Source organism: Haliotis rubra, unplaced genomic scaffold, assembly GCF_003918875.1.
Source record: "Haliotis rubra isolate DU_JTF1 unplaced genomic scaffold, ASM391887v1 Scf292, whole genome shotgun sequence".
NCBI lineage: Eukaryota > Metazoa > Mollusca > Gastropoda > Lepetellida > Haliotidae > Haliotis > Haliotis rubra.
Window position 1 is genome coordinate 1,151,057 of NW_025766960.1, and position 18,035 is coordinate 1,169,091.

General features: G+C 39.0%; 1 protein-coding gene across 1 annotated transcript; it reads left to right on the plus strand.

Annotated features, from left to right (window-relative positions):
- Positions 1-21: 21 nt before the first annotated feature.
- Positions 22-17,696, plus strand: LOC124282066 (protein jagged-1-like). The gene is made up of 8 exons (XM_046718035.1): positions 22-197; positions 12,809-12,944; positions 13,271-13,422; positions 13,562-13,695; positions 14,180-14,308; positions 16,034-16,291; positions 17,225-17,372; positions 17,486-17,696. Exons 1-8 carry the CDS (start codon positions 22-24, stop codon positions 17,694-17,696), a joined length of 1,344 nt encoding a protein of 447 aa, XP_046573991.1.
- Positions 17,697-18,035: the final 339 nt, after the last annotated feature.

Below are 18,035 nucleotides of genomic sequence, written 5' to 3' on the forward strand. Positions count from 1 at the left end.
ATCCACCCAGTCCCTGGAGATATGACCCTTGACCCGGGGAGTCAAAAGGGCGATGCAGAGGATGCAGAGTACACTGTCATACATGACAACGATGTGGAGGACCTCTTACAGGAAGACCCTTATGAAACGATAGAGTCTTTGGATGACAACGATGTTGAGAACATCTCACAGAAAGACCCTTATGAAAAGATCAATGTGTAGATGCCTTGGACGTTGTATTGATCAACCGATAAGAAGAATGAAAGAAAAATGCCATTATTATAGGTTGGCCCACCAGGAGCAATTTGATCGCTTGTGGTGAATCTTTGTACAATTCCCTCATTGTCACATTGTGTGAGGCCCATGAATGGTGTCCCCTGACCGTGATATGAATGGAATAATTAAAATGATATATCACCTAACTTACAAATATGAATGTTAGATAATATTTCCTTGTATTTACTGATACAGATGGACATAAAAAGATTAGTTTATAAATATGCATTATTACATAATGTACATATTATTTTAGCCTCTGCATGTTTGTCTCTGATATTATAAAGTAGTAGCCATTTCAATATTGCAAATAAAACAAACTTTAAGCCTTAATTATTGACCACAATTGTTTCACCCCACATATCGAGATTTCGAGACAAAGGTTTCAAAGATTGTTGTCCGTGCTTACTGCAACTGGACTGGTACGGGCCTGCGTGTGGTAAACATTGCAAGGTCAGTCACTACAAGTGCCTCCTTCACACGGGAGTGAGAGTGTGCCTTCAGTAGCTGATAAACAACTGCATTTTCCAAAATGATATTTAGACAGATCTAACAGATTAAGATTGAAAGCAGTTGTTAAGACTGGTGCAGTTTGTTAGCTCAAAATAGGTGTGTTACATGTTCTGGCCCCGATTTCTCTAAACAAACATACGTCTGAATTTAGACTTAAGTTTGAGTTTTTAATCAAATTTGAGAAAACACAGGAAAATGCATTTCCAGAATGAACTGAAATCAATATTAACTCAAACATAGTTCAAGATTTGAGGTTGGTGGATAGATTACTTAAGTTTGTATGGGCTTATTTATTTTAAAAAATACAGTTGAGTTAAAAATTCACTTGTTTGATTTGGTCAAACACAGCTTGAAATTTGAATAAAAACTTTGTTTCGAGAAATCGGGGCCTGGTAAATCTTGTATTCGCATCTTTCACTGAAAAAAATTGCCATTTTACTTGGCATGCTCGAGATTTCGGCTAAGACTAAAATGTTTTATCGATTTTGTTACAGTGCCATATTCACTTTATTTCAAAACAAAACACAACACCATCACAATCCTTCCGCTTCAAAGTTTTGCAAAAAGGGACACTGGAACCTGGTTTGATGCGAAGTCTTATCAAACTGAAATCGATTGTATAGATTTATTTCATGATTATTGAATGATGTGTAAGGAGTATTTTTTATAACTATCTGCATATTTAAATGTTCATTTGAAAATGATCACCCAGCAGGGTATAGGAATGTTACCTAGCCAGGAATATTAGGATATACCCTCTCCTTTTTCTAAAATTTTTTGCCATTTACTGCATGATATTCTATTCATTTCAAAGATGATACGGCAGATTCGAAACAGGACATCAATGTTTGCACAGAAAGTAGAAACTTGTGATCAAAGGGAGGAAGTTGTAGAATTAAACACGGAAGTTTCGAGTGCATTAATTTTGTATGGAAGGGATCAAAAGTGAGCAGGTGTTAACTGCACTTAAATAATGAAGGGATTCTATAACAGGAACATATCTGGTGGTACTATGGCTACAAGTGAAACTCGCACTCTCCCCCATCCCCTCGCCACGTACTTTGTATGGCTGCTATTGTCATTGTCCCTACAATGCCCTTAGCTCTCTATTCGCGGTTTCTGCTTCCCGATTTATCTTCGCTCATAATTGTTATTTTAAAGGTCACATGCAATCAAAAAATCAAACATAATTAAAACACAAGTATCACTTATTCATGACATATAATATACATTGCTGATTATGAAAAAACGTATAAACAAATTTATAAGCGTACAATCGCAAATCAAAAGTGCAGTATTTTGTACTTGAGTTCACTTCCCTAGAAACGAAGAAGCTGGGATACCGAACCCAGTCAGAGCGGGTGGGTGTGCACTCAAGTGTAACGGCTGGTTCATTTGCAGATGCCCTCACGGCTCATTGTTTGTGTCTATATAGAGATGTTGGGTTTTGTAAATACATGCTCATTTTTTGTGTATAACATCTTGCAATCAACAGACATCATAACATTTCATGTGTACAAGTATCACACCTACCTGTCTGTGTAATTACATAATGGGGACAGAGACCGAACTTGGGCCATAAATCAATGTGTTTTGTTTATGGTGTATAGCCTGATAGGTGTTAAGTTCACATTGCATGTGGTCAGTGATCGAAGTTGTGTATTGAATATTGTCATTAGAAGACAGGCGGGCAGACAGATAGGTGTCGATAAAACAGACATTGAGTTTTGTCTGTGACAACGACATAAATCGGCAATCTACTGTCATAACATATAAACAGCTCGCGCCTGTGAAATATAAACAAAACATTAAAAAAATAGCTCACACCAAAGCCTTCACCGAGTATTCACCGGACAACCCGCTTCCAAGCTGCGCGAACCTATTTCACTGCGCATATGCTATGAGCGCAGCCCAACGCAGCGCAGCCCAGCTGTTGAAACCACTTTTTTCCGAAGCGCTGGGGGAAAATTAGTGAATCGTTTGAACTCCGATTTCGAGTGGTTTTTTTTCATTGCGTTATTTTTCAACTTAAAAAGTTGAATTTGCATTTTTGATGATTTGTTTCGGTAGGTCCACATCAAAAAAGTATCAGAATCTGCAAAGTTGTGTTTTACGTTGCATGTGACCTTTAATTCACCCCCTTTTTTCAAATATGCGTGTATACGTGCACGCACACAATCGCAGTTACAGTACAACCAGAAATTATTGAGAATTTAAGATTGTAAACTTTTTTTTCACTCATTACTCACGTATTATTAGCAGAACATAACTCCAGATTCAAACACAGGTGAACAGTTAGTATTTTGTAAAGTCTGCATGGGCAGCAATGCAAGCTTCAATGCGGCGGGGCATACTTCTGATCAAAGAAGTTAGAAAGTCGTGGTCCATGCTGTCCCAATATCGGCCCACCTCTTCTTTCATTTCAGCAATATTTGTTAGAGTTTTCTTATTGACAATTTCCTTCATAAGTCCCCAAACATTTTTTATTGGATGTAGGTCAGGGTTATAGCTTCGTCAATCTAATAATGTCATATTTTGGGTCCGAAACCAGGCCTGTGAATGCTTTGAACGATGTTTTGGGTCGTTGTCCTGCTGGAAAATCCAAAGATTTCCATAGAACACGTGAACAGATGGAAGTAAATGTCCCTCGAGAATATCTGTGTACCGCTCACTGATCATATCCCCTTCAAATACAGAGGGGCGTTGCCCCTAACACAGATATGCCACCCCACACGTTAAATCTCGGACTGTACTTTGGGCGCTGATACAAATGTTTTTCAGTTTGTTTGGTCCAGAATTTCAGTGTATTAGGAAACAGCCACACAGAACTTTCATCTGAGAAAATCACATTGTCCCAGTTAAATTTTCTATGCTGTAAGCACCAGTTCAACCTTCGCTCCTTTTGTTCAGGTTTCATGATCGGTGATGGAATTCCTCGACATTTCTGCCAACCCATTGCATGCAGCTCAGTTCTAATTGTCTCCTTACAGACAGCCACAGTTCGTCTATCAATCATATCCAGCCTTAGGTTTTCTAAACTCCTTAGTTTATTTTTAGAAACAAGAATACCAAGCCGCCTCCTGTCACCGACAGTCAATTTTCTGGGCCTACCTGCGCCTCCCCGGTGCTCAATGCCATATCCATTTGCAGTATTTTTCAAAAAACCGATAAACAGTGGACAGAGGGATGCCTGTCCTACTTGAAATCACTTTAGCTGACCTGATCTCCTTGTTATAATACTCTAAAATCAAACTTCCTCTTCTATAAATCATCCATACTGAGGATTTCTGAAAATGTCGTCTGCTAGCAAGTAAACAAAGGGGGATAACACTTCACAAACTAATGAAAAAGGGATTAACGGAGTTGTCTCTCTTGAATGAAACCAAGCACTTGATAGCTGGTCAAGGTTGTTTATATTAAAAATGCAATTAAACATATTCCTAAAATTCTCAATAATTTCTGGTCATACTATACAAACAAATTTTCAACGTAAACGCGCGCGCGCACACAGACACACACACACACACACACACACACACACACACACACACACACACAGACACACACACAGACACACACACACACACACACACACACACACACACACACACACACACACACACATACATACATACATACATACATACATACATATATACAAAGTGTTTGGCGTCTGACCGGCATCCAGCACATTTGAAACAGGTTTAAGGATACCACCATTGAAGATGACGACAAGGGGAAGACGTCGATGGGCGACTTTACTTCTCTGGCTGCGGGGTATCAGGGTAGGCATATCTCGTAAAGTGGTCCAATTAGCATATACAAGTAAGAGGACGAAAAAGCACTAGTTCAAAAAACAGCTTTCTTTAATTTCACACCGTTGATGCATTTCCGCCTCACAACACAATAGAAACATAAAAAGAAACACGTGAGCCCCAATGTGTGTCACTGAAGTTAAAAGGCAGTTTCGGATAAACCCGTCAGCTGTATAAAGTGTTTGCCGTCCGATCTGCATTCAGTACTTTCCACCATCGAAGATGAGGAAAAGGGGGAAACATCGATGTGTGGCTTTACTTCTCTGGCTGCTGATTATCAGGGTAGGTCTATAAACATCTCCCAACGTGGTTCAGTTAGCATATACTAGTTACAGGGTATAAGTACACTTCACATATATCATACTGGGATTTTATTCTCCTCGTTATAAACTGACCTATGTGTATAGTCTGTACAATATTTCTGCATGCGTTCATATCTACTCATTGTTTTTGTTAGCCAATACATTCACGTTCTCCCTTCGATCGAGACTATAACCAAGCAATGATCAAGTTCAAGTTGTTAAAAGAAAATTAGATGTAATGTATGCAATATCATTTCCATACTTTCACTTAACCAATAGAGACGAACAAAGTCATGTCCGTTTGTTATATAAATATCAGACGAGTTCAATCTCGTTAGAAAGCTTAGAGTGAACTCTTAACCCGGTAACTGCAATATTACAAAAATGGCGTGTTTTCTAATCATCAAATAATCCCTCAAAGCGTTACCAACTGTCTTTTATATATGATCAAAATACAAATCAGTGAGGCAGATATAGTCAGTTTCATTCAATATGGGATACAATATTGACCATGGTGCTTCATGGTCGGGTTTAACCCTGAATAATTAGAGCATGAACATGAATGGTTGAAGTGATGCAGATCTTGTGTGAAATCATCGATTCATCCTCATCTGTTTTTAAATAACTATCATCACTGGCTACGGAGAACAAGTCATATCAGATACACCCGCCACAAATATATTATACACATGAGGAGGTTTTCATTTTAACAACCTGATGAGAACCGAATGCCACCTTTGAAGTTTACTCTAGTCTGCAAGGCCGAGACAAATAAATGGTTCCAAGGACAAGTAGATATCCAGTGAGTGGAATTATATTGGCCGGTAAGATATCAGGACTGTGTTGGCTACAAACTAGAAATGAATAAAACTGACAGGAAATGCTAGTGTGAGTAGTTGTATCCCAAACCAAATGACATTATGTATAACCTTGGCTGAAAGATGAAGTTTCATCGAATCCATTAGGTCTTCACATTATTGTTATAAGATTATTCATTTAGACACCTCTTTTTTGACCTCTAACAGAACTATATTCAGGTTCAGCTTGTGTTGGATTATTCGCATGATGATAATGTTTATGTAACAACTTATTGCAAGAGTACTTGGTGAAAAGTGTCTCCCAAACACCCTGTGGGCCATGTCCAGTAGCAAACTCACGAATTTACTCAAGTGCAGTTTATGTACATGATACGTGTCCGTATTTATTCTGCATGGGTTACAGTGTTCAATCATTTCCTCTGCCAATATAGTAGGAAGAGGAATATCAGATGGCCAGAGATAAAAAACCCATTTAAACCTACATTTCCTGGTCGGGAAATGAAAGTCTACTACACAGTTGTCAGTTGTTTGGTGAGAAAATACAGGGATACCAATGAGGTGATGGATCGCCCACGTCCTGGACAACAGGGTGACGTCAAATCGTTAAGAGAGGGTGCTATTGTTGCTCACTTGACAACAACAATTAGTCAAAAAGCACTGTTCTGAAGTATCACCGTCTACCATTTTTAACAGTTGTCCTGAATAGCCTTAATGAGAGCCGGGTACATTTCTAGAAAGGTCCTCAAAGGTCACCAAAAACACGCTTAGCTTGGTGTTTACCAAGCAAACCCTTGGATCTGAGGATTGGCAAGGAATTCAACAGTCTGATGAAAGCCGTAACATTTTTCATGTAACTGAGTGACGCTTGAGAGTGTGGAGGCAGCGAAAAAAGATATTTGCAGCAAGACAATTCAACTGACTGTTGCCATCGGTGGAGATCCGCCATGTACTGGGAATGTGTCTCTCATGACTGTAAAGTTGCGGACAATTGGAATTTGACGGGTGGTCAATATATCGAGAATGTGCTTGATCCCGTTGTTGAGCCGTTTTGGATAATCATCCTCTTGCTACCAGACCTGTGTTCATGGATGACAACGCTAGGCTACGACATTCTCGTGCAGGGGCAGCTTTCATTCAAACTACTGCTGTCACCTTCCTTCCGTCACCCGCCATAAGTCCGGACTTGACCTCCCAGGTCACTTTTGCGACGTTAGCAGGCGACGGATACAAACCCGTGTACCACCTGTTCAAACTCTACCTGAGTTAGAAGCAGCTTTGCATCAAGAATGGAGACAGTTTCCTCTGCAGCTGATTGGAATACTCTGGCGGGGGTTTGGTACAGACAGGTATCCAAGAAGGTGGAGGGTACACTAAATATTGATTCTACAACGTGCCCAGGTTACAAAGAAACATTTTTGTCTCATCACATATACGCCACGGTGCCTGATCCTCTGTCTAGATCCATACTTGTAATAGGCATCATTTTGAGCCAAACAGATGATTGTGTCATATCCATTAGTAACATGTTGAAGGAAATTTAAACTGGCTTTTTGTGTTTTCTTGCAGTCGCGATCTTACCTAAAACCATGCAGATCTACCAACGTACTGTGCACGCACACCACAGGTGTTAGCCGATGTTAATTCGTAAAGATTAGCGGGAATGCTTAACTTTTTTAGAGTTGTATATAACAGCATTAGCGTTTGGAGTTTCGCAAGCTTCAGGTCATGTTTCGTGACACCTTATAATTACGAGATGACAGCTTTCGTTTCTTTAAACAATGAGTATTTATTTCCTCAAACTTACATCTGAGAGCATATCATTGAAACAAAAGTGTTCATTGTATGTCTGGCTTTCAGCTTCCTACACATGCTACACATGATTACCGCCTCGTAAAAAAGACAAGTATTTCTCTGGACTTGAACAACTAGTTTCTAACTATATCGAATAATGAGGACTAGGTGATTATACAATGATAACCCTGGTTATGAGTGTATGATCATATCCCTAATGCAGTCTGTCACTGATTTGTCTGATCCAGATTCAGTTGTTCACATGTCATTGTGATACAGTGTAGCGTGACACAGCAGTCACAATATTACTCTTTACCATAGGAAGAACACTTCCTGTTTCCCATGTGAGCTATTCCTGGATGATGGAGTGGGTTTGGGTTAACGGAATTTTGAACACTAGTTCAGTTATATCTTATGTGAAAGGGTACATAAATATTTTATTTTAGCACTAATTAAGTTTTGAACCGGAAGCCGACAGGGGTAATGGAGGCGAAAAACGATTTTACATGTCACGAGTGTAGCTTAAAATGTTAATTGAATATATTGTACGTGAGTAATTACTAATTATGAGGTTGGAAATCTGAGAGCACAATCCTGTTAGAAAAAGGGTGTTTACCTTTGTTGGTGTCGATATTTTAATTTAATATTAAAAATATTTTTCGAACCGAAGCGAGGGAAGCAACTTTTGCTCGCTTCGCTCACATATAGAAAGACTGGTGATTTTTCTCTCTGTTGCGCAGCCCTATTTGCGCTACACTTTGCCTGTGCATGTAGTATTTGGGCAACAACGTGTCCTGTAACAAACCAATGTCAAACACACGTTCAGGACGTTCCAAGTGCCGCATACACAATATTGTTTCTTTCTTACTGAATACATGCGTTTTATAAAGTGTCTTGTAGTGTTTAGTCTGCTGACAGCCCGGTACGTGACTGTCACAACGTTGTATTGGGAGAGAGAGTTGTTCCCTCAATACCAGACACTGACGTATGTTCTTGGATTTACACCTAAAACCCCCATAATATACCTACTATTTTCGCATAGCATATCTCAATCATGAAGTGAAGCCAGACAAAAAATATTCTACTTCCTTACCCATGACCCTGGAGGAGCGCCAATTACAGCTCCAACATTCAATGTTGATGTAAACAGGTTGACTAACGTCGTATTTTCTATGTATTTCCGCAACACGGCAAATTAGAACAAATGAACCCTGTTATATTCACTGCGTGTCACTGGAGTTAAAGGGAAGTTACGACCACCGGATAAACCAGTGAGTTGTATTATGTAATTGATATCCGATCTTTATCCAGTGCCATCGGCACACCTGTAAGGGATAACGCTATTTAAGATGAAGACAAGAGGAATACACGTGGCTTTACTTCTCTGGCTGTTGATTATCAAGGTAGGTAAACATTTCATCTCCTGAAGCTGTCTAGTTAGCATGAGAGTATATATGCTAGTTAGAGGACACAAGTATATTACCCATATATCGTACTAGGATGTTTTACTTCTCAAGATGAATCTACTTACATGCGTAGTCTTTACAATAGGGTGCATGAATTCATGTGTCCTTTTTGTTAATCCAATCTCTCGATGGAATATATATCAAAGCAATGTAGTTCAGTTTGTGTGAAGTAATTTAGACGTGACTGTAATGTACACATTATTTACATACATGGAGCTTCCTTAGTTTTTAAGCGTTGCAATGAAGACAAATACACGTATGTCAGTCTACATTATCAATATCAGACAAGTTCAGTTATGTTCTTAAGTTCAAAGTGAACGAATAATCAGTTCTCTGAGAATACTGATACTCTTAATGAATAATAACTTAAGGCGTTATAATCAATGTTTATTCTATACCTTAACACATACGGGAAGCCATGAACACTCAATGCCATTATCAGTCTATGAATGGGAAATATGGTGGGTCGGCTTAACTCTCAGAGCTCTAATAATCAGCACACGCCCTACTGTGTGAGGAATACTTGAATTGATGCACATGTTGTGTGAACTCATTGATAGTATTTTCATGTGAATTTAAACAGTCACGAGATACCTCTTGCCCCTTCATAGGACACTTACCAGTGACGCGTTCTAAAAATTCATCATGCACATGTAGAAAGTGAATAATAACTGACAGGAAATGCAAAAGTAAGAAGCAGTATCAGAAACCTGGTTAAATAATGTATGACCTTAGCTCGGCGTTCGTCACCATAGCCACGAGGGATAGCCTCTGTGTTTCTTTTCAGAATGATCATACCCTTGACAAAATTATATGCCCATCAATGAAAGAAAACGTGACACTGTTCATTGTATTTCCGGCCTCTAATCTTTTAGATAACACATGTCACGCACCATAACTGCTTATTTAGATAGTGAAATAAGGTTGTCGCTTGACCACTGGACTAGTCTTAAACGAAACGAATTTCTAATGCCATAGAAAAATCGAGGACTGGGTAATTATACAATGATAAACCTGGTCATTACTTTTTTTATCGTACCCCTCATGCTGTCACTGGTCTGTCTGGTTCAGACGTTAATTACAGGTCATTGAGATGTAGCCAGAAAACTGCTGAGTCTAACGGTACAGTTCATTTTAGATGTTCTATGTATAAGCTATGCGGGTAAGGAAGTGCGTTTGGTTTGAACAATTCGAACAGAATTTCAGTAAGATCACGCATCTCAATTTGATGTGAGAATATTTGCCGGAGCTGATGTCCAGACGATTATCAAGATAATACATGTCAGCATGATACCCTTAACATTGTTTTTTTTTGTAAAGTGGTAATTGTCTGTACATCAGTTTATCATGTATACTCTCCCAAAAAAGAAACGCATAGGTGTATTTTCACGAATGTAATCTGCAAACTTTAAAGTAAGATAACACGAGTAATTCTGGATCAGTTGCAGCCAAATTTCACAGTCAATACGTGAAGTCGTCTGTTCCCAATTGGGTGTTGTCTTTTGTGGCCAACGTGACACCCAGGATCCTTAAGATTTCGTCTCTGTACAGAATAGCCCTGGAGGCGAAATAAAATAGATTTCTGCATGTAGGATATTTTCCCCCACATCATGACACTCTCACCATATCGCTTAACCTGGGCAACACAATTCTGGGCAAAATGTTCATTTGGATGTCATACGCGTCGGCAGGTTTGTAGATTCCAGAATCGGACGTTATTGCACCACTGGACCCGTCAACGTCGATGTAGTCGTCGCAGCACAGGGTCAAATTAGGGAATTAGGGTCTTCCAGCTTCCAGTACAGCTTCGATTACGAATGGTTTGCGTTGACACTCAACCTGCAGTTACATTTGCTATGGCGATTCTGTAAATGAAGTACTCGGATGTACCTGCACCGCAGTGATAATCCGGGGTCTACCACTTAGTATGCGCAGAATTGCTTTGTTGATATCGGTGCCCCCATAAATGACAGATGGTACTGAATATATTGGCGACCTGCAACGGCAGATTGAAGTACAATATGTTGAAATTTCATGTATCAATATCACCTGTGCGTTACTTGGTTTGGAGAGTATATATTTACCCTGCCGACTATTGACCATACATGTTTAGAGATATAGCTGCTGCATATGCCATTAAATTTTGAAGTGTAGTATTGACAACGTAGTTTCTTAAGGATCAAAGCACACACTACGATATATTTAAGGATTATCGAGTTCACATTACCAAGGATAAACACACGATTTCTGGTTTACTTCGATTGAACAGACACACCATGTATTTGGTGATCGTAAGCCGTTAGTCCCACAGCCACAATGCTGGCAAAATGATGCGCAGAGACCAGTGCATTAGTGTGGGAGCAATGGAAATACATTTTACTTTACAATTTTTCTTTATTGTAAAGCTGAAGACATGTTTGCTGAACATGCACAAAATATGATATAGTGAGACAAAAATATTTGATTTGTCAGAAAATGTTTTTTTCACTGTTGAAAATCGTGAACAGTGGAAGATTACAAACATTACATCTTGCTTCTTCATCATCTATTAGACATTTCCCCCTTATTACATTTTGAACTCCGAAATAATTAAAACTACTTCTACTACCTTTGTACCGAAGAATGCCGAATAAGAATATAACTACATGTTCATGATTAAAGCCACACTGGTATTCTGAATACTTTCATCAGTTTCTACAAAATGTTCTAATCTTGTATGAAGAATACAAACCAAAACAGCTTATGCGAGGCTAACACTGACACAATTGCTGTTTCATATCACATGTTTGTTTAAGTTAGTGTTTGTGTTTTTTGTATTTAACAGGATCCTCTTGTGTAGGTGTTCTCCCGAAGCAGGTCACAGTTCTTGTCAAACACATAGCTACAGAGGCTCAATGATGTTAGTTTACTCATTGTACACAATCTTTTGGAATACATAATTCTTTTGATACAACATATACTGAAAGAAAGTCTTCATATCAACGTTATTGCTACATAGTCCCATACTCTGCATGTATTATTTATACCATTACCATATCTCCGGACCCGTAAAGATCCGGGTCAGAATTGGTCTTTCGCAACCCACGCCTGTCGCAAGAGGTGACTAACGGGATCGTGTGGTCGACACATATTGACATATGTGATCGTATCCCAACTGCTCATGCTGTTGATCACTGGGTTGTCTGGTCCAGACTCGATTATTTACAGACCGCCACCATATAGCTGGAATATTGATGAGTGCGGCGTTAAACAACAACCAATCAACCATATGTCCGATTATATATCTTTATGTTTTACAGCGTGTGAAGACTGGCGGTAAACTGGACATTCGATTCAACAGTTACTGGTCAGATGGCATGACAATCAGCGGGGACTGTTGTGAAGTTTTGTGCTCTGATAAATGTGATCCAAAGTTTTCTCTGTGCATCTATGGGTAAGTACATTAAAGTTATTTATTCGGAAAACGCACGAGTCAAACACATTCATTTGGGGGTAGTTTTCTATCTCACAATTATATTCCTGGCACTTCTGTGATCATGATTTGTGTATTATCTTGTCTTGTGTTTTGGTTATCAAACTGTATTATTACAACAAGTATGTAAGAAGTGCTGCTTGCCAAATTGCCTTGAATATGTTCATCACTGTGTCTGAATTTGAAACCATCATAGCCCGAGTTGTTGTGTACATTGGACTTTATTTTTTTTTATCATCTGAGAGAACATCTGCCTTCTATGTCTACTTGTTTTTCAAGTCATTTTTGATACATGTGTAGATGAATAAACGTCTACGTTATCAATGCTGTGCTTTGCTATCTGTAGACTTGATGGTGTCATTCAATGTTATTGCAGCCATGAGGGAGGAAACCCCTGCTCTCTTTATCAGAGCAACACAGACTACATAGACAACCGTAATATAATCAACTTTGGAAGCAGCATTCAAGGACAAGCAAATCCTTTCATCATACCAGTGCCCAAAGCAGTACCGGTAGGTTTGTTCTTACCTAAATATATGATACCCATATGGAACCAATTACACAGAACCTGAACTGCTGTGTGATTATGGATCAGGAAACTAACAGGAAAAGTTCATAGATGAGCTCAGTGTGGGTACCAGTGGGCCATTCTATCCTGGTATCGACTCACAGCATCAACGCCTGTTTCGTCAGTTAAAACTAGCATTAATAACTTTGGAGTTAACCAACAGATCGATATATTTGTCTAGTTATTGATTTAGGTACATTTATTGTTTGGATGGAATTTTGTGGTTTTAAATAACAAACTAAAATGGGAGTAACACGTTTTTGTTTCCAGTCCTCAATAACAATACGAGTGGAGGTGTATGACAACGATGGCACCTCCATTGATGACCACCTGGACACATTCTCTAAGCTGATAAACATCAAAGCTACTGCTACAAAAGAGACAGCTATGTACACCCAATACATATTGAGGGGAAGGACAGAGTGAGTCATAAATACTTTAAAATGATGAGTTTTGATTGATCTAAACTTTAGAGATCTTTCAATAGCACACGAGATGTACATGTAATACGTAAGAGTGTGCCTTTGGTGCTAAAACTGTATGGAGTGAACTATTTTTCAGGTTAAATATTGCAGTCCGTGCATACTGCGACACGGATTGGTACGGGTCAACGTGTGAGAAATATTGCAAGGCTACTACCAATCACAGTCACTACAGGTGCCGCCTACAAACAGGTGCAAAAGTGTGCTTTGAAGGTATGGTGAGACACTGATTTCAACATTGATGTGAACAATTGTATATTCCAAAGATACATTGTGTATTGAGATAGGCCAAGAAGATTAAAATCATACCATAATATCAGTTGTATATTATGTCAGCTCAGAATTGGAAATGTTAAATCTTCCGGTAGATTTTGTATCTACCATTGTATATTGTCTATATTGTAATTTGTATCTCGCATGGTGGTTCGGCCAGAGAGTAACAGAAATCCTGTTTTGTCCTTCTTCGTTTTTGTAACTGCACCTATCGGGAAAGCGCTGTTGCAAGTAATCGAATTTCTTTGAATCATCGTGTACAGAGAAATCTGTTTCCGTATTCAGACGTTCATCTGACGGCGATCATCTAGCTCGTGTTGTAACAGACGGCGTCCGGAGTAACAGGATTTTAAAGGAAAGGCTATCTGAATCATTTTGCTATTTTCTGCACATATAAACTCTTTCCGATACTAAAATATTGCAGGTTGGAAGGGAGACAACTGCGATCAGGACATCGACGAATGCAAAGAAATTGACAACACATGTCAAAATGGGGGAAGGTGTAGAAATACACTCGGCAGTTTTGAGTGCATTTGTATCGAGGGAATAAAAGGTCAGTATTCTATACCTGCACTCTATCATGTATGGATTCACAAAAACAACAGGCCAAATGGAATATATTCTGCAATTCTTTGACTACTATCACGGGAATTAATGCACCTTTTCTGTTACAGCTGTCATACGTCGTTTCTGCAATGGCATAAACTTTCTGTTTGTGGGCATATATAGAGTGGAGGAAGCAATGGCATAAACAAACACATCCCCAACTCTACTCCCTAACGTTTCTTGATGTTTATAGCCAAGAGTTAATTTATACTAAATGATATACTGATGAAATTATTTGTTTTAATATTATAATAGCTTCTATAGAAAAATACGATTCTTACTGTCCTTTGTCAACAGTCACTGGACTATAATATACTTGTTCTCATTGCGATGTTAACTTTTAACTCATCCCCTAAACCACCCAATCCACCTTGTTTCAAGCATAGGAATGCACCTATAGGGTTGACTTATTAAAGATTGTTTACGTAACGTAACACAACATATGCATATATTTGGCTCATACATAGAGAATACTACACTCAGTCTCATTACATACATACATATTTCGCTCGGTCAGATACCATAGGAAGGTCACGAGTTTCGTATAATTCGTATGTAATGAGATTGAGTGTAATATTGTATTTATTACCCACGTCTTACCTGCATAAAATTGACAAAATAACGTGTTTATGTTGCTTTTATGCTTTCAAACCGAAACCGGTTTCATAAAGAGGTTGCGGAAGAATTTTTGCATGACGTCACACTGTATGAACGTCACTACGCCATTCTCGTCTTCCCCCTCGTTATCAAAGGTACCCTTGGTAACCAACATCACGATGCATGTCAGTTGTTATCGCCTCGTACAGCCTCTTACATTTATAACTACTCAGTAGCACCCCGTTCTTGGTTTGCAGTTGCTTCATTAGGCTAACATCACTGGCGGAAACATTACGTTTATGGTTTTCGACGGATAAAATGTCTCAGTTCGACTTACAATTAAACAGCGACACGGCAAGGTTCGCAATGTTTACATTCCCACATCCGTGCAATGTGGCGTTCATCGGGATGTACTGATCTAAACTTACGTTGGTAGTGGAAATGCGACGTTCATATTGCCCCATTTGGTCTACGTTAATCACAGATGTAATTACAAAATAATTTAAAGAAGATATTTAATCCGAACGTAAACTGTCATCACACTGTTTTTCTGATAACGTGCGTCTTAACGTAGGGGGCAGACACGTCAATAGATCAGCGCGTCAGTGAGCGAGGATTGTAAGTGAGGTCACCGACACCGTCGTTTTTCTGTTTGTTTTTTGCCTTAGATTAATCGTAAGTAACCTTAGAAAGTATTAAATTTGGCATCTTAGAAAGGAAATACAGTTTGCTCTTCCACCATGTATAGTGTTAGTAAAAGTTGTAGAATAAATGTTGACCACGTGGGTAATAAATAAAAACTGCTTACCGAATTCATTTATTTGCACTCCCATTTTCTAAAATATGTGTGACAACACGCATATACATGCACGCATCCCAAGATAAAACAAAACAAACAAGTTGTCAGAGGTTTTTAGCATAGCAATATAACTGTTTGAAACACTAACTATAACAATAAGGGGCAGAAGGGTTTAAACACCTTTGAATGAAACAATACCCAGTCCTTATTTTTTGGGCCGTTATAAATATCGAAAGAAATGCTGCTTGTCATATATATTTCTTCAACTTTGTTCAGGAAGGCGATGTGAAAACATCATCAACCAATGTGCAGTTGCACCATGTCTGAACGGAGGGACATGTAACGGAAACGAAACAGCCTTCAACTGCGCATGCTCAGTAGAGTGGACTGGAGAGACCTGCGCAGAGAAGGTTAATGTCTGTGACAGCTCCCCCTGTAACAGAGGGAACTGTACATCGGACCTCCTGACGGCAACTCGGTTCAAGTGTAACTGTGATTTTGCATGGGTAGGAGAAAGATGCAGTCTGTATGTTGGTAAGTTCGATTTTGTCTTATACTTTGCATGTATATATTTTGCTTTTTTCTCTTTGAACTGTAAAAGTATGCTTGCAGATGTTGAAGACCAAAGTTTGGTCCATAACTTATATTCAGATCTTCACATTCATACAAAAACAAACGTGAACATATTTGGCACAGAATCAATATAGATATAAGAGGCGCACAGTACAAAGTTAGAGCAGTTAGGAAAGTCCAGTATTTGTCACACTTTAATGACCTGACTGAAAGACATATAAAGAAATCCATATGGACAGAGTTTGACCATAGACAACAAAAGGCGGTCACTTCATGTCAAGGTCATTAATAGTGGCAATATTATACGAGTGCCTCTATCACTTTGCGGCTTACTTTTATCAGAACTGAAGTAACGATATATAGAAAAAGAGTTGGGCAGTATGTCTTGCCAGTGAATTATTTGTATTCAATTTGTTTGAGACAATTGACGCTGAGAATCTCCTTAACCGATTCAGATCAATGTCACAGTAGTTCGTGTTAGTTATGGGGGCGGTGGGGTAGCCTAATGGTTAAAGCGTTGGCTCGTCACGCCGAAGACCCGGGTTCGAATCCCCACATGGGCACAATGTGTGAAGCCCATTTCTGGTGTCCCCCGCCGTGATGTTGCTGGAATATTGCTAAAAGCGGCGTAAAACCAAACTCAGTCAGTCAGTCGTGTTAGTTATGCTTCTGTCTTAACCAACATGGAAAGGGGCACAGGAAGGATTACATTGAGATCGCATTTTTGGATGACAGATTTACTTATTTCGTCATTATGAATTACATAGTCATAATTTTCAACACATGTCAATAGACAAATTGTGACTCCATTCTAAAGAATTATTTATTCATGCTGTGAGGTGTCAATTTAGAATTTGCTTTTCATATTTTACATAAAACAATGTTTGTGCTCAGATATTGTCAATATCACGCTCCTGGGTGAGATTGATCATACAAATAGAGGTGACCTGGCTGATGGCATGAACAGACTCATCACAGAACTCGGGGTAATTCCAGGAAAGGTGGATATCAAGTTTATGACAAATTCACATACAGAAAACAAGTAAGTCACAAGCAGAATGTACAACAGTTACGGGTCTACAATTATTTGAGTGTCCCGTCCTGCAATTAATGTCACTAAATGTAACTAAATTTGTGTCTGAATATGTGTTTCAGTTTTACTACAACTTACGTACAATTCTACTCTGCTGTGGAGAACGGCTTCTTTATAGAAAGTCCTTTTTTGGATGAGATCTTCGAATCCAACCCTGACGAAGTCATCAATGAATATCTGCCTCTTCCGTTGTACCCTCCCCGAGAAGAAGCGAACGCAAACACGAAGATGACGCCTGCGATGCCAAGAATTGTGGTTACTGATGTCTTATAATTGTTTATGATGCCGCGAGTCCCATCATTTAGTAACTGTTATACAATATCTCTCCTTCGGAAGTTTGCTGGATTGTTTGTAATGTAACTATTGCAGCGACATGACCGCGGCCTGTAAATGTAGTGTCTAGATCAGACGATCCGTTAAGTTACGTTGCCCCTTTTGGGGACAAGGTATCTTTGAACTATTTTTTTCATCCAAATGTATGTAAGAACCCTAACTGGGTACATACTGCATAATGTAACCATTGGAATCATAGTCAAATCCTCTTCTTGTGTATATGTAGTAAAGCGTTCCTTGACAACATCAGTTCTTTTTACCACAGTTCAATGTGGCTAT